The sequence below is a fragment of the Lynx rufus genome, unplaced genomic scaffold (assembly GCF_022079265.1).
Source record: "Lynx rufus isolate CCGP_SWC_20201006 ecotype Redwood Valley unplaced genomic scaffold, mLynRuf1.p SCAF_17, whole genome shotgun sequence".
In the NCBI taxonomy this organism is placed as follows: domain Eukaryota; kingdom Metazoa; phylum Chordata; class Mammalia; order Carnivora; family Felidae; genus Lynx; species Lynx rufus.
The window spans coordinates 32,950,650-32,974,823 of NW_025814831.1; the positions used below are offsets into that span (position 1 = coordinate 32,950,650).

General features: G+C 46.3%; 1 protein-coding gene across 1 annotated transcript; it reads left to right on the forward strand.

The window, feature by feature from the left end:
* Positions 1-2,755: 2,755 nt before the first annotated feature.
* Positions 2,756-22,849, forward strand: SLC10A1 (solute carrier family 10 member 1). Its single transcript, XM_047079426.1, has 5 exons — positions 2,756-3,111; positions 11,853-12,063; positions 18,388-18,566; positions 20,133-20,329; positions 22,743-22,849. Exons 1-5 carry the CDS (start codon positions 2,756-2,758, stop codon positions 22,847-22,849), a joined length of 1,050 nt encoding a protein of 349 aa, XP_046935382.1.
* The last annotated feature ends 1,325 nt before the right edge of the window (positions 22,850-24,174 follow it).

Below are 24,174 nucleotides of genomic sequence, written 5' to 3' on the forward strand. Positions count from 1 at the left end.
TGGGTTTATTAAGTGATTCTCTACCTGCTCCATGTAGCAAGCAGAGAACTTGTATAAAATGGAAGGTTTTTATTGGAAGGAGGTGAGGCAGGGAAGTTATTAGCAAAAGAAAAGAAAGGATTGTTTCAGGCAAGATTACCTTTCCCTCAGGGAAAGGGCACTGGGATCTTATTATGCAGATCTCTTCCTTTTCCTTTAGGGGCTATGGGGAGATGTAGAAGGCCCATGTGACAGATTACCTCATTGATGCTTACCATAAAATTCCTGACTGATCATTTAAGACTACATTTCTGGGGGAGGTTGAAAACTGCAATTAGGTTAGGTAGGAAGTCCCGCTTTGGTGACTTGGCCTGGCCCAAGTGACATTTTGGGCCTGTGGTTTTCTTTTTATTACTCAGGATGTCTATGTGGGTGATAATCTTAGTCTTGGGCAGTGCACAACCTGCACAACTGCACATTGAACTCCTGCATGAACTCAACCTTCTAATGCTTCTCCTTTGCATTGTTACCACCCATGGTCCCATATGGACTATAAAGTCCCTGAGGAAAGGAACACAGAGTTTTTTATACTCATATAGTACCTGGCATTTAGTTGATGATCAATCATTCTCCCCTAGTACTCTGTTAGGGGGCCTCTTCCGATCAGCTCCAGGGAGAGAAAGCAACCGTCTTTCGGGCTGCTCCTGACCCTCCAGGTACACCCAATCCAAGTTGCACACACACACCCCATCAGCCTCCAGTACCCAACATTATGCCTGCCCTCCCCTTGAGACCAGATTAACTCGAACACCAGGAAATCGTTACTATCAGAGACTCACAGAGGGAAAGGGGCTTTGTAGCTGGGGCGCAGGGGTGCAAAAGCACCTGGCTCCAGGGGTCCCACACAGGCCAGGTTTGGCCACTGGCCACTGACAAAACCCAAAGGCTTTACCACCACTATGAGTGGTGGTAAAACAAGAAAGGAATTTATTTCAGCGAGGCCAGCGCTGGGAAGACAGTGCACTGGCATCTCAAAACTGTCTCCAAAGGGCCAAAAATACTTTCAGGTTTCTATAGGAAAATGTTGGGCAAAGCCCGATGGGTAGATGCAGGATAATCAGGTCAGTCATTGCCTTGGGGTCAGTTATACAGGGTCTTGCTGGCTCTAGGCAGCCCTTTATCGCTCTCAAGGGGGTAGTTTCAAAGGGGGTGGTTTCAGTTCCCTTCAGGGGATGTTTGGCCCTCAGGGTCTTTTGTCTGAGTTAAGAGATAGCCTGGAAAGAAGAACTTGATCAGTTAGAAAGTTTGAGGTCAGAATGGAGGTAGTTGAAGTTCTCATTCAGCCTCACGGTTCCGTGGCCCAGGGTTGCGGTATTCAGCGCCTCTCAACCCCAGGAAGCAGCTTTCTCACGCAGGTGGTAGAAAAGGTGTGGATCTGGTCACCTAGCCTTTGTCTATGCAGGATTCCAGAGGCCCCAGGGGCCATTGTTGGAGAGAGCTCATTTTTAGGTGGTTCCTCATTCCAAACCCAAATCTGCCCCCCGCCCCCCAGCCTCCAGCCCTTCACACCCTGGTCCCTGGTCTGCCCTCTGCAGTCCCACACAAAAAGCCTAATCTCCTCTTTCAGCAAATAAGAAACTACGAGACCACCCCCCCCCCTCGTGGGTTCCAACCCAGAAGAGGTGATTGTTCTTCAGAGGACTGCTCCTTTGTCCCACACCTGCACTAGGATGGGGGAGGAAGGCTCAGGAGGCGCCTGAGGTGTTGGCCTCAGGTGCTTGCCTCTTTCTACATCCGGGCCCAGAGCCTGGCTCCCAGCCAGAGACACACAGGCACAGAGCAAAAGTAGAGCGGTCCGGAAATCAAAAAGGAAAGCCTGTGCATTCCTGCTTCCTTCTCAGCAAGTTGCCCAAGCAACGAGGCCACTGAGGCTGCTGGCTGGGACATCGGAGCACAAACAAATCTCCTCAGCCAGGATTCCCTGAGAGCTGCCTTTTAGGAAAAAAGCCCCCCAGGCTTCTTGAGAGCCCCTCACCATCCCAGCAGGCTCTACCCCCTTGCACCTGTTCTGTCCGGGTTTGGGAATAAGATAAGGGCTTCCGCAGGCACCTGTCAGCTTCCAGGAGAATATCCAGGGACTTAATTCCTTCTGGAAGCCAGCAGCACACCTGCCCCTACCTTGTCCCACAGCACCTTGAGATAGGCTACCTATGTCCGGGAAGGAAATGCAACACCCGACAGTCTCACTACATGGGTTTGGGGGCAGACGGAGGGGACCCGCTGGGCATGGGGAGGGCGTCTTCCCCGAATGAGAATCGAGGCATCAGAGACTGAACAGAGAACAAGAAGGGCCTGGCCTGGATCAGTGCTGGCCGTGGACGGGTCCCCAGAGACGGAATGCTTGTGGCACATGCTCTGTGGGCAGTAAAGGACAGAAATGGCCCTCTTGTCCCAGAGGCAGCCAAGTGTTAAGGGGGGGTGGGGGGAGGGAGTGTAAGTGACATCCGGGAAGGGTGCAGAGGTACAGAAACTGGAAGAAGCAGGGAAGGCCAGGCAGATAAGGCTCTGGGTTCTCTCCCCTTTGGGGCCACAGCCAGAGGACAGAACACCCAGTTGCATAATCCTTCTATTTGCCCAGAGCCACATTTTGTCCTGAAGCTTGCTGCCCCTGGAGGTGACGGAAGAAGGCACCCAGCAAAGACGGGGCAGGGAAGGGAGTCGGCAGCGAACGAGGGGTGTGCCGGGTGCCCCTGGCCTTCCGCCACCACACAGGAGAATGGAGCCCCACAATGTGACTGTCACGCTCAACTTCACCCTCCCACCCAACTTCGGCAAGCGCCCCACCGACAAGGCACTGAGCGTCATCCTGGTGTTCCTGCTCCTTATCATCATGCTCTCGCTGGGCTGCACCATGGAGTTCAGCAAGATCAAGGCTCACTTCTGGAAGCCTAAGGGGCTGGCCATCGCCCTGATAGCACAGTACGGCATCATGCCCCTCACCGCCTTTGCACTGGGCAAGGTCTTCCAGCTCAACAACATTGAGGCACTGGCCATCCTTGTCTGCGGCTGCTCACCCGGGGGGACCCTGTCCAACATCTTCAGTCTGGCCATGAAGGGGGACATGAACCTCAGGTAGGACTGGAGGCGAGGAGGGAGCAGGCTGGGCATGGGAGCTGCATTGGAGATGTCAGAGTCTAGGGGGAAAGCTGGGCTAAAGCCAGGATCGGGCGTGAGCGGGGGCCAGGTGGATGCTAGGGCAGGGGGTGGTGGGCATTGTCGTCCAGAGTCTATGCAGGGCTGGAGGTAGGATCTGGGGTAGACCTTGGTTTAAACACCAAGTCAAAGGGGCCCACCTGGTCCAGGGGCCTCCTGAAGACTCCCTCACAAGTGGGCCACAAGGACTGTCTTGAAGGAGTAGTGATTTAAACCCGAGGGGCCTCTGGGAAACTCTGCCCACTTACCATGGTGGGCAAGTGGTCTGCCTTGAGACCAGAGGTCCGAAAGGGAGTGCAGATGGTCCAAGCCACCCTGGAACCACAGAGCACTTCCAATCCCTGCAGAATAGGCAAGACATTCCAAAGATCCTTCCAACTATCCAGGCAGTGAGGGGTTCTTTTAACTTTCCCTGTGGGCCCATCGGGCACAGGAACGCATCTGTGCAAACACATAACCAGGCAGATCCTTGAGTTTCCTAACACTGGCACAGGCCATGCTTGGCCACATCTCAGCCCAACTGGGAGGGAAAACACCAGCAGTGTCCTCTCACCCAAAGCCTCCGAGCAGAAGTTGGCAAAGGCTCATTTCCGCAGGGGCCAGCTGAACACCTGTCCTTCCAAACAGGTGGGACTCTGATCTAGAACACCTGCCAGAATGAGGCCATTTCAGTCCGGGGCTCCAGCCCCAGCAGCAGCCCACGCTGGCTGAAGGAAACTCATCAGCGAAAGCTCTTGCCTTTCTGTGAGGCTCAGTCCCCAGCCTGCCTCCTCTGACGTTCAGTCCTCAGTGGAGACCTTCTTCCATCCATGCCTGTGTTGGCCAGCACCCTACCAACTCCAGTAAGCAAACCAGACAACTAAGGAAACCCCGCCTGTGATGTAGAGTGAGACCACCGCTCTTTAAACGAAAAAAAGAGTGAGCTGGTCCTTCCTGGGACCCACCACCCCAGCTCTGGCCTCTCCACCCAGGAGACTCAGCCCTCACAGAGGTAGCTGATGGGAAGAGAGGCACAAAGAGGGGACTTGGCTCGTACAGTCTTCCCTGGGAACACGTTCAACTACCTGTGAGGAAATTCTTCCCTCCGTCTGATCCGAGTCCTTCCTGCTGCACAGCAAACCGTCAGTCTTTGGTCTGCCCTGTGGACGCGGCTCATTGCAGCCTCTGTGTCCTGAGAAATCCAGACTGTATCTTAATTCCAGTGCAGAAGGGGTGCAGGAAGTCGGGGGTCAGGGAAGGGGTATTCTCAGGGCTCTGTGAACCTGCAGAAACGGCAGAGCAAGGAAGGACCATGTAAAGAACAAGGAGACATTTTTAAGTGTAAGTGACCAGATGTCCCAGCCTCATCAGCCAATGGGTGCCAGTGAGGTCTCTCCAGTTAGGCCTGCCTGCATTTCTGAGGTTCGAGACCCGCCCCCCACCGGCCCAGCCTCAGTGACTCAGGAACGTGGGCCTTCATGCTCGCCTGCTCAGCCTCCCTGTCTGGGCCCGTGGGGACTCTCACTTCTACCAAGACTCCACAAAGACAATGTTGGGATGGCCACCTCCTGCCATATCGTCCCTGCAAACAGACAAACCTCCCACGCACATTAAACCATGCCTTAGAGCCCAATGGTGCAATATGTATCTCATCATCTACCTTCACACGCTGCCAGACTTTAAATTACAATTGGAGTTCATCTGGGACAACATGTTACATGTATTATACAGAAAGGATACTGATAATAAAAAACAGCCAGGCACTGCTCCAAGCACTTTCCATGAAATCCTCATACAGCATCCTGTGAGGAGGTGCTGTAAATAGTCCCATTTTAAAGATGAGGAAATTGAGGGGCGCCTGGGTGGCTCAGTCAGTTGAGCATCTGACTTTGGCTCAGGTCGTGATCTCACGGTTCACGGGTTCAAGCCCCACGTCGGGCTCTGTGCTGACAGCTCGGAGCCTGGAGCCTGCTTCGGATTCTGTGTCTCCCTCTCTTTCTGCCTCTCCCCCGCTCATGCTCTGTCTCTCTCTCTTTCTCAAAAATGAATAAACATTAAATAATTATTAATAAATAAAGATGAGGAAACTGAGCCTAAGAAAGGTTAATACATTTGTCCAAGATCTGGGAGACTCCAGATCCTGCACTTCTACTCAAATACCTTCATGGGGTGCCTGGGTGGCTCAGCCGGTTGAGTGTCCAACTCTTGATTTCCACTCAGGTCATGATCAGGTGGTGGGATCGAGCCCTGTGTGGGGCTCCGTGTTAAGCATGGAACCTACTTGGGATTCTCTGTCTCTCTCTCTCTCTCTCACCTCTCTCCCTCTGCCCCTCCCCCTGCTCAGACACTCTCTAAAATAAATTTTTTTTTTATAAAAAAAGAATTTTTTAAAAATCCTTTCAGGGCCCGGCATGTGTATAGATGAGCCAAGTGGCTGATGGGCCCGCCCCCTAAGCAGGGCAGATGCCGCATGTCTGCTGTGGGTGTTCTATGGGAGCCACTGTGGCCGATTCAAGAGAAGGCATTTTTAAGTGAATCTCCATTTTTAAGTGAAATCTCCAAATTTTTCAATATCGGCAACTCATTAAAAAATTTTAAAACACGGTGCAAGCCAAAAAAAACGTGTGTTCAGGAGCCAGCTGTAGCTCAAAGGCTGCCAGTACGAGACCTCTCTTTAAGTGCAAAACGATAGGATTTGCCATTGAGAGTTGGGGTGGGGGCGGTTAAGACTCCCATTGCATTTTATAGACGAGGAGCTGAAGTCCAGAGACCTGACAGAGGTTTCCCAGAATTTGGGGGGAAAGTGTACAGATGTCCAAAAGCAGGGTGTGCGCAGTGCTCTGAGAACTTAAGCAGGAAGGAGGAGTAAGGAACTCCACGTGCCCCTTTCCCTCTGGCCCTCCGTCCCCCGAGGGACAGCCAGGTCCATGATGTTCCTACGGAACAGGCTCCAGTCTCCGAAATGGAGCCTGGTCAAGTCACCTCCCCTCCCTGTCTCTCAGGGTAAACTGAGGATCACGACAGTCATAGACACCAGCAAGGTAGGAGGTGCACCCGGCACCTGCACAGCAGTCCACCAGAGGTCTTGGGGCATGGTTTCCAAGGCACACCCCGAGGCACACCACGTCCCAGAGCAAATTCCAGAACTCCTGACACACCAAGCCAAAGTAAGCATGACTCCTCTGCTCAAGGACATCAAAACAAGCACACTAGTTGTGTGTGGCTCTTCTCCTCAGAAGAGATCAATAGTAGCCCTGTAGCCCCTGTGCGCCCCTCCCCAATCCCGTGTCCCCTACCCACCCCGAGGGAGCACAGACCCTTTTATACTATTGCTACAGGCAGTACTTGTATATATCCATAGGCAAGATACATTGTTGTGCTTGTACGTTCTTAAAATTTGTATAAACAGTACCACACTGCCCCTATCATTTGCCAGCTTGCTTTTTTGAGATATAGGCATATGAATAAAATAGCTACTTTGTGCCTCTGGACTGCAGTGTCCTTTGCTTGAATGTATCTGTTCTAGTCGCAGACGTTTCGGGGGATTTCTCGTTCTGCTGCTGTGAACAGTCTTGTACCCTATGCCCCTGCGCTGCCACGTGAGAGTGTATATAATAAAAACAGCACTTCTAGGTCGTAGGGTTCACACATCCACAAACGAGTCTCCAGAGTAGTCATTCCGGGTCACACTTTCCCGAGCAGTGTAGATAGATCCTTCTTCCTCCTTGTCTTCGCTGTACTCGGAGTTGTCAGACTCTGATAGTTTTCGCCACCTGGTAAGAGTGAAATGGGTCACAGCAGTGTTAAATGTGATCTCAAGAGAGGCTTAGCACATTGTCATAGGTTTATTGACCATTTGGCGGAAGACTGGTTCACCATTGGTCTTCCAGAAATAAGTCTTTGCCTATTTCTCTAATGAACTGTTGTGTTTTTCTCTTTGATTTGTAGTTATTTGTTGTTTTGACGCGTTGCAGTGGTCTACTCACAGTTTGGGGCTGGCCTTTATATTTTGATAATGATGTCTCATAACACAGAGTGCTTATTTTAATTTAGTTGAATTTGCCAATATTTTTTCTTAGTTTGTGTTTGGTGGGGGGTCCTTTAGGAAATCATTTACTACACTCAAGGTCATGAAGATATTCCCCTACATTTTCTTTGACAAGTTTCAAAGTTATGCTTTTCACATGGAGATTTGCAATCAACCTAGCACTTATTTTTACGTATGGTGTGATCTAATTTTATCTTTTCCATATGAATAGAGAAAATTCCCAGTACCACTGAGTGAATTTTTCTCCAGTAAGTTGTACTGCCATCTCTCACATAGATAACATTCACAAATGTGCATGGGTTTGTGTCTGGAATGTCTCCTCTATTGGTCTATGTGGCTCTTTGCACGAGCACCAAATTTTCTTAATTACAATGACTTTATAAGTCTCAGTATTTGAAAGGCAAATCCCCACACCGTGTTCTTCCTGAAAATGTTAGCTGTTGTTGGCCCTTAACTCTTCACTTGAATTTGGGGATTAGTTCTCAAGTCTACAAAAATATTTCTGGACTGTTGATTAAATTCATAGATAAATTTAGAGGCCATCTTTATAATATTGGGTCTTCCCATCCATGAAAATGATAGAGCTTTTCTTTTTATTTGGACTTTATTTTATACCTTTCAATGGAGTTTTATAATTTCTTCTATAAAGATCTTGCATATCTCTTTTAGATTTCTAAACATTTTATATTTGTTTCTTTTTTTTTTCTTAATCTTATTTATTTATTTTGAGAAAGAGACAGAGAATGAGCAGGGGAGGGGGAGAAAGAGAGAGAATCCTAAGCAGCCTCTGCAGATCCCGACGTGGGGCTTGAACTCACCAACAGTGAGATCATGACCTGAGCTGAAGCCCAAAAGTCGGATGCTTAACTGACTGAGCCACCCAGGTGCCTCCTTCATATTGTTAATGTTTTTAGAAACTCATGGATTCTCTTCCTTACTAGTTATGAATTCACTTGGATTTCCTCTGTTGACAGTCCAATCATTGGCATGTAATGAAAGTCTGGTTTCTTTTTTTCCCATCCCATACAGTTTCTATTTCTTGTTTTGCTGTGCTAGCAAAGACATATATAGGATGATTTACAATAACTGTGATGGTAATAGATATCATTTGCTTTATCTTTCTTCTTAGAGGAAACTTTTTTTTTAATGTTTAGTTTTGAGAGACCAAGAGAGTGTGAGCAGGGCAAGTGCAGCGAGGAGAGGGGGACAGAGAATCCCAGGTTGGTTCCACCCTGACAGCAAAGAGCCCTATGTGGGGCTGGAACCCATGAATCAGGAGACCATGACTTGAGCTAAGGTCAGATGCTTAACCAACCGAGTCACCCAGGTGCGCCCTAAGAGGAAACTTTCTAATTTTTCACCATGAAGTTTACTGTTTGCTGTACTTTTTGATAGATACCCTTTTCAGGTTAAGGAATTCTATTCTGTTGCTAGTGTGCTAATTTTTGTAATGCATGAGCATTGAATTTTGTTGAATGACAATTTTCTGTATCTATCAAATGATACCATTTTTACTTTAATGTGATAATACAGTGATATAGGTCAGTGGATTTAGTCTAATGTTAACCCACTCTTACATTGCTGGGACAAACCCATCTTATTTTTTGTAATATTTTATAAAAGCATTGCTAATCTGCTAATAATGTATTTATGACTTCTCCTTCTTTATTCACAAGAATGGCCCCTAACTTTCCTTCCTCATGATATCCTTTTGCAGCTTTGGTTCTAAAATTACACTATTCATATACAATAAATTGGGGCATACAATTTACAATACAAAAGGTTTCCCCCTTTTGTATTGTCTGTATAATAGTGAGACCACCTGTACTTTGAATGTCTGGCCGAGCTCTGCTATAAAACCACATACATCATGTGGGGTTTGGAGGGTAGGTTTTCACTTCCTTCATATCCTTCAGCAATACTAAGGTTTCAGCTTCATTTTGAATTGGTTTTTGTAGTTTATATTTCCCAGGAAATTGTCCATTCAATCTAAACTGAAAAATGAAAGTACAAAACTGGCCTTGGTTTCTTCTAGAACTCTCTAAAATCTTTAATGTGTCTGCAGTTATGTTCCCTTTTTCATTCCTAATACAATCAATGGTGCCTTCTCCCTTTTTCCTGGGTTAGCATGCCAGAGGAGTCTTTTCTTGGACTTGGCAGAGAAACTACTCTTGGTTTAATTGATCCTCTCATTGTATGTAATTTTTGTACATCATTTCTTTCCTCTATTTTCATGAGTTTCCTTTGTTTTTCTCTAAGTTTCTGGGTAAGATATTTAGCTCGTTTTTACTCTTCTGCTTTCCCTATATAAACATTTAAGGCTCTAAACATTTTCCTCTAAGAATTATTTTAGCTGCTCCCCGGATTTAATTGTTTTTTATTGAGCTATAATTCATATACTGCGAAGTTCACTCTCTTAGAGTGTACCATCCAATAGTTTTCCGTATGCTCGCAAGGTTGTACAACTGTCGCCACTATCTACTTCCAGAACATTTAATCATCCCCAAAAGAAACCAGTTAGCAGTCACTACACATTCCTCTCTCACCTGAGCCCCTGGCAACCACTAATCTATTTCATGTCTATCAATTTTATATAAGTGGCATCACACACTATGTGGTCTTTTATGTTTCTCCTTCTTCCACGTAGCGCACTGTTGTCAAGGTTCACCCATGTGGTAACACGTAGCAGTACTTAACACATTGCTTTTCGTGGCTGAATAATATTCAGTTGTATGGATACACTGTATTTTGCTTATCCGTTCTTCAGTTGACATTTTTACTGTTTTCCACTTCTTGGCTATTATGAATAATGCTTCTATGAACATTAGTATACAAGTCTTTGTGTCAACATATGTAACAACGTATGTTTTGATTCTCTTGAGTATGTATCTAGTAGAATTGCTGGGTCGTTCTGTAACTGTCCCATCAACAACACAGGAAGATTCCTGCTTCTTCACATCCTCACCAAACTTATTATCCATCATTTTTATTGTAGCCATACTATTGGGTGTGGTGATCTCCTCATGGTTTTGATTTATATTTCTCTAATGACTAATGATGTGGAGCATCTTTTCATGTGTTTATTTGCCATTGGTATATCTTCCTGGATAGTGTCCTTTGAAACACAAACATTTTTAATTCTGAAGAAGTTAAATATATCTATTTTTTTCTTTGGTTGTTTGTGCTTTAGGTGTCATTTGAAAAAAAATTTTTTTAAGTTTATTGAAAGGGACAGGGACAGCGCGAGTGTGATAGGGGCAGAGAGAGAGGGAGACCGAGAATCCCAAGCAGGCTCTGCACTGTCAGCAGAGTCTGACATGATCGAATTCATGAAACCGTGAGATCATGACCCGAGCCAAAATCAAGAGTCGGACACTTACGACTGAGCCAGCCATGTGCCCCTCATTTCTACGAATTATTGTGTAATCCAAGGTCAGCTCCCATGTGTTTTAAAACATGTGTGGCATCATTATGCTTTTCCAAATATTTTTTCCTTTATGATTTTATATTTGACATGTGAGATAATTAGATCTTTTCTTTTCCAACAGTTCTTTTTATTATGGATATCTCGGTTTCAACTCTCCTTTATAAGCATAAGACCTCAGTTCTGGTCCCTCCCTTGGGCAATAAAACCTAAGCCTCCAGATTCCCAGACAAACACCCCCCTCCCTCCCCACTCCACGCGGTGCAGCTCCAGCCTGACTTCACCCACCAACTCCTTTGCATTCTGTCTCTGGTACCTGGAAACTTCCCTAATTTTCCTACAAGCTCAAATATGTGTTCATAGGTGTTTTAGATGTTCACAGAGGAAGGATTTTCCCATTATTAAGTTCTCAGCATTTTTTGAGGGTCTCTCCTCACCTCTGATGTCTTTTTTTAAGTTTTAATTAAGTAATCTCTACACCCCACATGGGGCTCCAATTCATGACCCCAAGATCTAGAGTCATATGCTTTTCTGACCGAGCCAGCCACGTGCCTTGCTCTGACATCTTACTCCTAATGATGATACCTCTACCTGTTGCTGTTCTTGATGGCTACATTCTGGCCCCGTTGACCTAGGCCATGCTTGATGTTCAGTTAAGCTATAGTTCACCTCTGTGGAAACAACAAATTAATGCAGATAGTTAGGGCTGTGGGAGGGGAAACACACACTTAGTGGGGATTTCCTGGGCTCTTGCCAAGCCCTCATGACTAACATGCCCGCAAGAATGGAAACCAGAGTCGCATATTGTCACACGAATATCCGCAAATCCAACAATGTTCCCTAGCAGCTTCATTCTTTCGGGTGGCCTTTCTGGAAGGCCTCTCCCTGTACAGGGTCCTGTGACCAACATGTACTGGATTCCAAATAGAAATGGTAATAGTACAATTAGGATACAAATTAGAGCTGAGAATATATATTATGACTCAGGCTTTGGAACTCACACTCTATCATAAATAAAGATAAAGCAGAAAGTAACAAACATGAGACTATCAACCTGTAGCCTGTATCTCTTAAGCCTACTGGGAAAAGGAAAGGAATTAATGTATGTAGAGTGCTTAGCACGGTGCCTGGCACTTAGCAGGCACTCAACAAATAGTCTATATTAACGGGCGCTGTCTCTCTGTACTCTCCCCTGCTTCTCCCACCCAGTATCGTGATGACCACCTGCTCCACCTTCTGTGCCCTGGGCATGATGCCCCTCCTCCTGTATGTCTACTCCAGGGGGATCTATGCCGGGGATCTGAAGGACAAGGTACCTTATGGAGGCATTGTGATATCACTAATCCTGGTTCTCATTCCCTGTGCCACTGGGATCTTCCTCAATGCCAAACGGCCACAATATGTACCCTATGTCAAGAAGGTAAGAACCTGGGGCCCTGTGCAGGGAACAAGAGCACCACCATCATCTCAATGTATGGCTTGAACAGAGTCATTTGTGCTTTTTCCGTGTCCGTTTCCTTCCTCGTTGGAGAATGCAAAGGGTCTAGTATTGGTACACTTACCTCGTGGGCTGGTAATGTACATGAGAATCCTTTGGAAAAGTTAGGAGGAAAATTGTCTTTGTAACACATTTCATAACACAATTATCAGCCATCATTATTTTAATAACCAAAAGGCTTGTGTGATGCACCGCCCAGATGCTAAGTTTTATGCTACACACTCTGAGGCTTCATTGCCATCAAGGAGTCGGGTACTAGCAGAAAGTGGAGGAACACACGAGGAAGAATATCACATACAGCGCACGGGCAGGTGGGTGTGGTTGGATATAAGAAGGTGGGGTGAGGAGCAGGGAGTCTAGAAAGGCTTCCTGGAGAGGACAGGCTTGGAAAGGGTAGGATGTGGGTCAGCCTGGGGAGAAGTCTGGATAGAGGACACTCGGGGGGAACGAGGGCAAACTTGGCTGACTTTACGAGAAGCCACAGAAGAGCCCAGGGCAACAGGTGGCGTATGTGCTCCTAGCATTTCAGGTGTGGGGTGGAAGGGAGAGGGGTAGGGCCCCAGAGGGCTGGGGGTGGAGGGGCACTGTGGTCACACTCAGGACATCATGCCACTGCCTTGCCCTTGGAAGAATTACAGACTCTTGGAGCGTCACCTTGGTCCCTCTACCAACTTTGTGACCCTGGAGCTCAGTCCCAGTCAGTCTCCCCTCCAGCTCACTGCTCACCCCCCAGAGCCCCAGCTCATCCTGGTACTCCTGACACTCCGAGAGCCTGCTTTTGTCTCTGCCCTGGGTCGATGCCTTGGGCCAACCTACGGGGCATGCTGCCTGGAAGCCCAAGGCTTGGCAGCAGTTTGGGGCTTGGAACAAAGAAGCTGCAAGTCAGGTTCTCAGGACTTTTTGGTTTTCACACTACCACCGTCCAGGGTAGTTCTGCCCTTGTCCTGGCACAGTCCCCATACAGTGGCCACAGCGCCCCTTCCCACCCTGTTGGAAGACCCAGAAAGGTCATTCCTCCTTTCCGAGTTTGAACACCCCACCTCAGCTCTAGATGGCATCATCCATCCCCCCTACTCTCGCTTCTCAGAGATGTCCTTTCATCGATTATGGCCCCCAACCTCCAAAGCCTCCCCCAACTTCATTCTCATTTCTTAAGTCTCCGCATGTTTTTTCACAATTGGTGTTGACACAAGTTCACTGCTCTCCAATCCTAAAAAAAACAAAACAATCCCTACAGGGCTCCAACACTTCCCTTTCCTTCCCTACCTACACTTCAGGAAACATCCCTCCAGCACACACCTTTCCCCCACCACTCCCGCCAGGGCTGCTCTCACAGGTAGCAGGCTCTCAAGTTAGTCTCAGCTACTTGAATCCCTCTTCTCTCCTCCTTGGTCTCCCATCCATTCAGCGTCTCGATGACCACCTGTTCTTTCTTCACCAAATCCAACAGACATTTCTCATCCATCCTTAACGTTTTAGCAACTTTTGGCATGGTTGACCACCGCTTCCCTCTCAGAAGCCTCCTCCCTCAGTTGGACGCTCCTGCTTTTCCTCTCATCTTTCTGGCACGTCTCTTTGTACTCCCTGATGAGTTCCTCTGGTAAAAGTTACTTCTCTGCCTTCGCCCAAGCTTTCTTTTCTTGCCAAATTTCCCAAAGCCCAGGGTCTCTCCACCATAGATCTGGTCCTTCTCAATGACCATCTACAAGCTGATGACTTCCAGAACACCATCTTCAGCCCTCAACCTTTTCCAACTGCAGGATCCACCCATCCATCCATCCGTCCATCATTTAAGCAGGCTTCACACCTAGCAGAGTGCAACATGGGGCTTCAACTCACAACACCGAGTTGGAGACGTGAGCTGAGATCAAGAGTTGCATGCTTAACCAACTGAGCCACCTACCCACGTGCCCCAGGATCCATTTAACTGCCAAATCTTTCTACCTGAATGTCTCATGCATTTAAAACTCAGTATGTCTTTTTTGTTTCAAGTTCCTTAAATTCCACTTAGTTAACATATAGTGTGATATTAGCTTCAGGAGAATTTAGTGATCCATCAGTTCCATATAATACCCGGTGCTCATCACAAGTGCCCTCCCTAATATGCATCACCTACTTAGCCCATACCCTGCCCACCTCCCCTCCAGCAACCCTCATCTTGTTCTCTATAGTTACGGTTTGCCTCTCTCTTTTCCCCTTATGTTCATCTGTTTTGTTTCTTAAATTCCACATGAGTGGAATCATGTCTTTTTTCTTATTTTCTAATCACATTACACTGTAGTTCCATCCACACCATTGTAAATGGCAAGATTTCATTCTTTTTTATGGCTGAGTAGTATTCCATTTGTGTGTGTGTATCACAATTTCTTTTTTTTTTAAAATTTTTTTTTTCAACGTTTTTTATTTATTTTTGGGACAGAGAGAGACAGAGCATGAACGGGGGAGGGGCAGAGAGAGAGGGAGACACAGAATCGGAAACAGGCTCCAGGCTCCGAGCCATCAGCCCAGAGCCTGACGCGGGGCTCGAACTCACGGACCGCGAGATCGTGACCTGGCTGAAGTCGGACGCTTAACCGACTGCGCCACCCAGGCGCCCCCACAATTTCTTTACCCATTCATCAGTTGATGGACATTTGAGCTCTTTCCATAATTTGGCTATTATTTATCTTTATTTTTAAAAATTTGTAACTTATAATCTGATAGTGCTGCTATAAACATCAGGTGCATGTGCCCCTTCAAATCAGTTTTGTATCCTTTGGGTAAATACCTAGTAGTGCAATTGGTGGGTCCCAGGGTAGCTCTATTTTGAGCTTTTTGAGGAACCTCTGTACTGTTTTCCAGAGTGGCTGCACCAGTTTGCATTCCTGCCAACAGTGTAAGAGGGTTCCCTTTCTCCACATCTTTGCCAACATCCGTTGTTTCCTGAGTTAATTTTAGCCATTCTGACAGGTGTAAGGTGGTATCTTATTGTAGTTTTGATTTGTATTTCCCTGATGAGTGATGAACATCTTTTCATGTGTCTGTTGGCCATCTGTATATCTTCTTTGGAAAAATGTCTATTTGTGTCTTCTGCCCATTTCTTCACTGGATTATTTGGTTTTTGGGTGTGGAGTTTGAGAAGTTCTTTATAGATTTTGGATACTAACCCTTTATCAGTTATGTCATTTTGCAAATCTCTTCTTTTAGTTTTGTTGTTTCCTTCACTGTGCAAAAAAGGTTTTTAGCTTGTAGAAGTCATAACAAATGAAAGGTGGTTCAAGATGGTGGCACAGAAAATTCTTGCAGTCACTTCCCACAGACACACCAAACACACTTATATATGGTCAGTATGTCTTAAAGCCATCTCCTCCCCGTTATTATCTCAAAGAATGGCATTCCATGTGCCCAGCTGCCTAAGCCACAAAACCGTTTGGTCTTTTTCTTTTTTTTTTTTTTTCTTTTTTTTTTTTTTTTTCAACGTTTTATTTATTTTTGGGACAGAGAGAGACAGAGCATGAACGGGGGAGGGGCAGAGAGAGAGGGAGACACAGAATCGGAAACAGGCTCCAGGCTCTGAGCCATCAGCCCAGAGCCCGACGCGGGGCTCGAACTCACGGACCGCGAGATCGTGACCTGGCTGAAGTCGGACGCTTAACCGACTGCGCCACCCAGGCGCCCCCCGTTTGGTCTTTTTCAATGTCCTCTCCATTCCCTGTCACATTCACCTGAAGAGGTGATTGGCTATTCTGCTGTCGCTCACTTGGATCCATCTATTCCTCTCCACCTGTGACAACACTACCGTCACTTGGGCCACTATCCTCTCTCACAACTGAAACGGCCTTCGAACCTGGCTCCTCGATCAGGTTCAACCTGAGGATGGAGACGGAAAGAACAAACTCCGTCACGTCTCTCCACTGCTTAAAACACCTCCCTGGTTCCATACTCTCTGCAGGATAAACTTTCAATCTCCTTATGTAGCCTCCCCGGCTCTTCTTGATTTGCTAAAGCCAACCACCCACCCCACCCCTCCTCAAGTGTTAGCTCTTTTCTCTTTGCACATGTCCTTCCCTCTGCCTGGACCACTCCCCACATTAGCAGGGGAAGAAAAACCCAGAAATGTTTGTGTCTATCACTTAATTGCATTCAAGATAGTTTGTGGAGGTACAGGAATACTAAAAAGAAAAAAAATGTAAAAATGTGAAGTGACCTCTGATAATCATTTAATCCAACTCTGTTCTTCCTCATCTTATAGGTGAAGAAGCCAAGGACCATAGTTAGTCACAACTAATATAAGAATATATCTCCTTCTTAGCTCAGAATTTAAAATATTTTTAATATTTATTTTTGAGAGAGGGAGATGGACAGAGGAACAGAGCATGAGCGGGGAGGGGCAGAGAGGGAGACACAGAATCCGGAGTAGGCTCCAGGCTCCAAGCTGTCAGCACAGAGCCTGATGCGGGGCTCAAACCACAAACTGTGAGATCCATGATCTGAGCCAAGTCAGACGGTTAACCAACTGAGTCACCCAGGCGCCCCCTAGAGACTTTCAAATCAAAATCACCCAATTTCTAACTGGCTCTGGCAAAAGGTATCTGCTCATAAACACATTACCTAGTGGGAGGTCACACGTAGATAATGCCAAGATACAATTTCTTTGACGCTCTATTTGGAACGGCAATTCAAGTAATACTTTAACTTAACGAGGCAAGGGCTTATTCGAGTCCGTGTGGTTAGGTCGATGAACCTCAGCATGACCTGGTCGACAAGCCACTTTTACCACAAGCCATCCACCTCCCTTAAATAAGGAAGTCACTCGCTGTTCGAGTGACTCAGCCAGTCCACCTATGCTTTTCCCATACCTGCTGCTACTGGTGAACTGCCTCACCCGTCTCACGGCGTCTGCCAACCTGTGGCTTACGCTGCTGCCAGGGTGCTGTGTCTTTTAACACTTGCCTCTGCGCCTGCTTCCCTCGCTGTAGTTCCGCAAACTCCCTCAACGAGAGGATCTGATTTGTTCGGTCATTCAGCAAGCTGTGGAGGCCACCTTTGTGGGAAGCGCAAGCCAGGTCATCTCCTGGGTCACCGGCAAGCTGATTTGATTGGCTGCCCACGAAATGGACATTCAGCACATGGCTTCAGTGAAGTCAGGTGGTACAAAAAACGCAGTGACCTATGAAGAAACAACTACCTATGGCCTCCGGTCTCAGCGGCAGGTTGTGGACAAACGGCAAGACTGAAGTTTTTCAACTCTGTACCTCTCTCTACAGAAGGGGCACACCAATAGGGAGGTATTAGCTCAGACAAGATGCTCTCCAAAGCCTTCAATCTTGACAATATATAGACCTCAGATGGGAAATGCCTCAGAGTTCTCCCTCACACCCTTCCTTGGTACTCATGTGGCCTCAACAGTTCCCAATCTAAGCACTTTCCAACGTGGGACAGGACAACCAGGAAAAACCCTTCCTGGCAGTGACAGACAAAGCCACTTTAGTGAATACACAGACTCTTCATCAGCGATGTTTCTGAAGATCGATCTTGATCGAAAGGGAACAACGTGGGGTGTCTGGGTGGCTCAGTTGGTTAAGCCTCTGACTCTGGCAGGTTATGATCTCACGGTTCGGGAGTTTGAGCCCCCCATCGTTGTCAGCAAGGAGCCTGCTTTGGATTCTCTCCCCCCCTTGCTCTTTGCCTTCCCCATGCACATGCTCACTCAAAATAAACTTAAAAAGGGGGGGACAAATGTGCAAAGAAAATCTCGTATGAAATGGAGCCTGTAAGTCTTGAAGGGAAAGCTCTCATACACTACCACTGGCCTAATGGAAAGCTTACTTTACACACCCCAGCACGAGGAAGTATTTCTCCTTCCCAGCAATAGCCCAGCCAAGGAGAACTGCATGAAGCAGACCCTCCCGGGTTCTTTTCCTCTCTAAAAGCAAGTCCCTGTCCCGTGTACTCAGGACTTGCCTATGGTTCGTCATGGCTTGCTTGTCCCAAACTGAACTTCCTCTATTTCCAAATAAATTAATTTTGCTGGTAAACATCTGGCTCTTTTCTAAGTCAACAGTAACAAGAATGTTAATTATTAGGTCTCTGTCCTCCAAGAAGCTTCCTAGCTACTGATTAGGAATTCCAAATAGATGGGAGATAAAAGGTTTTTCTGCACTCCCTTGCTTTCCACCTCTGATACCCACCACCCATGCTCCGTCACTCTGCTCCTCCCCATCCCCCACCACCCTAATTGCCTTTTCTTCCTGTTTTCATTTACAGGTAGGGACCATCACCATGCTTTTGTTAAGTGTGGCCATCATAGCGCTCTCAGTCATCAATGTGGGCAAGAGTATCATGTTTGTCATGACACCACACTTGCTGGCCACCTCCTCCCTGATGCCTTTCATCGGCTTCCTGCTGGGCTACATCCTCTCTGCTCTCTTCCGCCTCAATGGACGGTAAGTATTGTTTTAGACCTCTGTGTTCCATCAGCCTCATTCTTGTCCTGGTCCCTCAGGAAAAGGAGACCCAAAACCTAGGAGAGGCATTTTCCTGGCAGTATGTGCAAATGCACCCACTGAACCAGGAACCCTGGACTCGGAGACATATTGGAGATAAGGTATCGAATGGCTTAGGAACAAGAGCATCTAATACCCCAAAGAGCTCATGACAAAGTGCTCCCTCCAGAGCCTAGGCTCCACCTCCTGCTGAAATCTGGTAGGTAACAACACTGGAGCAGTTCCATGCCATCGTGGTAAGTGTTAATATTCCTCCTTCCCCACTCTTCCGCCCTTTCTGCCTAGGCTTCAGTCTTGACAAGGACACCACTGGGTGACAGCTCTGCTAAGTGGCCCTAAGAGCTTTAGTGGTTGTGGACCTCTGCTGAGTCTAATCCAATTTCAAACTCAGGGGCTACTTGCAGGGACAGTCGGCCTGACAATCTGGTGTGGGATAGAGACCCTGTCTAGAGTAGCACATTTCAGGAGCTTTGCCTCTTGTCAGCCCTAGACAAATGCTGCTGGAGTCTGAACATTAGTAGCACTCTAGTATCCCCCCCCCCAAAAACCCACTGCCTTAAAAATAAAACTTACAAAGTTACCTATTTTAAAAAAACACACTAATAAAAAAATTACTGTAGAACATATGTAGCATGTGGTTATACAGTTGAGTCAAAAGGCTGTCAATGACTTACTGTACATTGTTTTAAGAGTGACAGGTAATAAATGGCCACACAATCAAGGGCCATCACGGTAGTCTCCCCCTAATAAATGTGTTTTCAGAATTTCTGGTAAGACACTGACCACAACTCCATGAATTAAATATGTATTCATTAGATGTAAACATCCCATCCCCCCTCCCCTTTTTAATGTTTGTTTTTTAAGAGAGGAAGAGGGACAGGAGGGGCCGGAGAGAGAATCCCAAGCAGGCTCCTCACTGTGAGCACAGAGCCCATGCGGGGCTTGATCCCACGAACTGAGAGTTCATGACGTGAGCCAAAATCAAGAGTCAGATGCTTAACAGACTGAGCCACCCAGGTGCCTGTTCTTTAGTCCATAAAACGAGAGCAAAACCATGAATATGTTCCAAAGATATTGGGGCTGAACCAAGTTTGGTTTTTAATCATGAAGTGTTTTGGACTCAGAGATACCCAAACCAGAAACTAGGGAACTGGACAAGGGGCCCAAGCATTTCAGATCATCTTCTGTATGTTCACACTGCAACTGCCCTGTGTGTAAACCCAACATACAAGCCAATGAAGGATAGTGGCTCACATCTTCCCTCCATCCCTCATCAGCCAGCCATTCTCCCAATTTTAATCTGGTAGTCCTGCAGAAGCAAATGGTGAAACCCCCAAGCTGCTCAAAAATTCTCACGAAAACTCCTGGCCACAAAACTACTAGTCACCACTGACTTCCACGTTCATTCAATGGGTCTTGGGTGATTTGGGAGGGAGAAGGGCCAGTGTCGCACCCTCCTGTCCCTTCTGAGGGCATATAGGGTTGCTTTGTTTGAACCTAACACAGGTGCAGGCGCACTGTCAGCATGGAAACTGGATGCCAAAACGTTCAACTTTGTTCTACCATTCTCAATGTGACGTTCCCCCCTCAAGTCATTGGGCCACTTTTCTTCTTCCCTCTCCTCTACATGATTTTCCAGCTTGGAGAAGGGCTTCTTCTCATCTCCATCTTTCGTTGCTATGAGAAAATCAAGCCTTCCAAAGGTGAGTACTGAATCATTCTCCTTTGAGTTCTCCCATATCTGACCTGATCCTTTCCAGCAAGTGAGTCTCTGGCAGGGACCTTTGCAAGGGGCTTCAACTCCTATCAAGTCACTAGGAACCAGGTAGCACCAAGAAGTACAAAGGGACTTCAAAGAGCCAAGGCTCTTCTTGTAACTCCACTCCATCTCTGCCTTCTAGCTAGGAGAATCAACTGTGGACAGACTTTGCACTTATGGGAGTAAGGCAAAGGGGAGGCCATGGAAGACTCAGGATGAAGAAATGGTCTTGGATATTAAATAGCTATGAGGTGTCAGTTGTGTGAAATGCCCCTATTCACAATCTGGAAAATGCAGTGTTTCCTAGGACTAGGTTCTCCGGTCCTAGAACCAGGTCAGACCACAGTACCACTGGTACTCCTTTATGAAGAAAAACATATTGAAGCAATGCAATCGAATTAGCCAAAATCCAAAAAAAGACTCCCAACTCTGGTTACACAGTAAATACAACTTAAATATAAGCTTATTAAATAGCTATCACAAGGGGCGCCTGGGTGGCTCAGTCGGTTAAGCGTCCGACTTCAGCTCAGGTCACGATCTCGCGGTCCGCGAGTTCGAGCCCCGCGTCGGGCTCTGGGCTGATGGCTCAGAGCCTGGAGCCTGCTTCCGATTCTGTGTCTCCCTCTCTCTCTGCCCCTCCCCCGTTCATGCTCTGTCTGTCTCAAAAATAAATAAACATTAAAAAAAAAAAAATTAAATAGCTATCACAGTAGTTTGATACTTTAAAACCTGATCACTATTGAATTACTTTCTAAACAGCACCTCCTCTAAGATGCTCAGAGCATTTTGCATTCTCTTTAAACTATAATAAACCTCCAGGAAACCCACTAAGTCCCTTCCTTTAAGTGGATCGTTAATGTCTTTTTTTTTTCAAGTCAGGAAACTTTATTTGGAATGACATTTTCAGTATTTTATAATTCTAAACGTATTATATTCATATTATAAAGTATATTCTTAACCACTCAAATCCTTCATTTCCCATGAACTTGAGGACTCCTTCAAGATGTTTTCTACACCCTGGGGATGGACTTAGACCATAGGAGACAACTTCCCCTGGTGATTATCTTCTGGTAGTAAAAGCAAACAAACAATTAGCATATAACTGTATCAAGCAGCCAAAAAGAAACAAGTAGCTGAGCATACTTCAGAACTTTGCATTTGTTCAAAACTACAGTGTTGTGGAAAACAACCTCCTCTAATGCTCACCTGAAAGTGACTCAAATCTGTTGCCCGTGAAGTCTGAAATCTCCACCCTCTTGCAAAAGCAGTGAGAAGTGGAATTTTCTAAACTAACCAACCACGTTCCCAAGTTTGCAGGGCTACAACACACTTAAGACCCTCTTCAGAGCCAGTGCACTGTAAGGGCTGATGCGGCTGTGCTGAGGGGGGAGATGCACAACTTTTCACGCTTCTGAGTCCTGTATCTTCTACAAAAATGGGGACAAGATAGGTGAATCCCGACTCCTATGACCACGACTCCTCACCACCTCCATACAGGCAGAAAAAGGGCTAGGCCAAATACAATGAGGGGGCCATGGAAACTCCACACTTAGAAGACCTCTTAAAGCTATCTCCTCCAGGGGCGCCTGGGTGGCGCAGTCGGTTAGGCGTCCGACTTCAGCCAGGTCACGATCTCGCGGTCTGCGAGTTCGAGCCCCGCGTCGGGCTCTGGGCTGATGGCTCGGAGCCTGGAGCCTGTTTCCGATTCTGTGTCTCCCTCTCTCTCTGCCCCTCCCCCGTTCATGCTCTGTCTCTCTCTGTCCCAAAAATAAATAAACGTTGAAAAAAAAAATTAAAAAAAAAAAAAAAAAAGCTATCTCCTCCCTGCGCTTCCTTGCAGAACGCAAGTCCATTCTGCTGAACGTAAACTCTTCCACTGCACTGTCTGTACCAAGAAGTTGGAGAGGAAGTGATTTAAGAGTCAATAATTTATTAGATTGATTGGTAGTATTACCATTAGGAATGTTCAAGGGAAAGCAAAATTAAGTCATGGGAGGGAGCACCTGGGTGGCTCAGTCAGTTAAGTGTCCGATTCCTGATTTTGGCTCAGGTCATGATCTCTAGATTTGTGAGTTTAAGGCCCCCATCAGGCTGCGTGTGGATAGTGCAAAGCCTGCTTGGAATCCTCTCTCTGCCCTTCCCCTGCTCATGCTCTCAAAATAAACAAAACTTAAAAAAAAAAAAAAATAATTAAAGTAATGGAAGGATGCACGGTAAAAGAGATGGGGGTGGGGGGGAACCACACAAAAACATATAGAATACAACTTAACCCCTAGGATGTGCTGTCTTCCACTGAATAAGCTTTTTTATTAACAGTTACTCTCCTTCCCCACCCTTGACCCTCTTCAACTTTCCAGATAAAACAAAAATGACCTACACAGCTGCTCCAACTGAAGACACGATTCCAGGAGCTCTAGGAAATGGCACCCACAAAGGGGAGGAATGCTCCCCTTGCACAGCCTAGCTCCCCCAGGGGACTGGATTCTGGTCAGAGGATATTTCAGAAAGCCAGTGTGATAGAGTAAAAAGATGAAAGCAACACCAGAAATGAGAGTCTTTCTCCAGCACTGCCAGCAGAAACTATCAGAACTGACAAACCTCGCCTGGTGGGAGGACACAGAGGGAGTCTACCTGAAGAGCCTCGCCTAGCCCCAGCTTAAAAGTTGATGCCTGTTTAAAAAATAAAGACTTGTGGGGTGCCTAGGTGGCTCAGTCAGTTAAGTATCCAACTCTTAATGCTAGCTCAAGTCATGATCTCATGGTTTGGGAGTTCAAGTCTGGCATTAGGCGCCATGCTGTCAGTACAGAGCCCGCGTGGGATTCTCTCTGTGACACCCCCTCTCAAAAAAATAAAAAAGCTAAAAAATAAATAAAAGAATTCTTCAATGACAGTCCTATGAAGGCAAAAACCAAAATTGCCTTTTGCCCCTGCATCTCCGAAGTGTTCCATAGGCATATGGAAGGCACTCAATTTCTCAACTAGGCAACAAATAGGAACTTTTACCTAAAATCAAATACCCAAATCCTGTTCCAACTTTTGTGACACAAGAGGGAAATAAATGCTCAGTGCTCCCAGATTTAAACTTCAGAAGTCCTTTCTAACCTTAAAATTTCTCATTCCTTCCCTTTTGAAATCCTATTTGGGGATGGATTAAAGCTCCTAAAAACACCAACGTGATACTACATGTACAAAAAACAGACATAGAATGCAAATGCAATTAAACAAGACTGGCTCAAAATCTCAGTTGTAATGAAATGAACGGACATTTCTGGAGAATACCATCGAAAGTAGAGGGGGACAGCCAGGAAACAAGAAAACACAACAAAATTGCCCACTAATCTAAAAGTCTAGCCCATCAATTCATGAGCTATCAGTGGTTTTCCTATTGTATCCCCTCAAAACTCAGAGAGCTGCAAGCTACTGCAAAAGGGGTCGTTTCTCCATTTAAATCAGATTTCTAAAATTTCAAATTTCCTATGAAATGCTTTACATAACGCTGATACACAATCGTTAGATTCATGAACATCTCATCCTTGCAAATAGCAGACCGTGCCTAATTAAGATTTTCATGCCATTCAGTATGATTAAGTTCAACTGACTGTAAACCCAAGTTAATTTTAAGGCAGCATCTGGCGAATGTCCAAGACCATCAGTACTCCCAATACCATAGTAATTTTAAGAATCACCAGTTTGGGTCACTAACATGCTCTTAATCTGTGAAAAGGTCTATCCACCTACCACTTTTACATATTCTCTTAAACTTAACTGTTCAACTGATTTTGTCTACC

Excerpts from the sequence above, each read along its gene's own strand:
- SLC10A1 (XM_047079426.1), top strand. The coding sequence starts at position 2,756 with ATGGAGCCCCACAATGTGACTGTCACGCTCAACTTCACCCTCCCACCC. Across the intron at positions 3,112-11,852 it reads AAGGGGGACATGAACCTCAG|TATCGTGATGACCACCTGCT; the intron begins GTAGGACTGGAG and ends TCTCCCACCCAG. Across the intron at positions 20,330-22,742 it reads GAAAATCAAGCCTTCCAAAG|ATAAAACAAAAATGACCTAC; the intron begins GTGAGTACTGAA and ends TCAACTTTCCAG.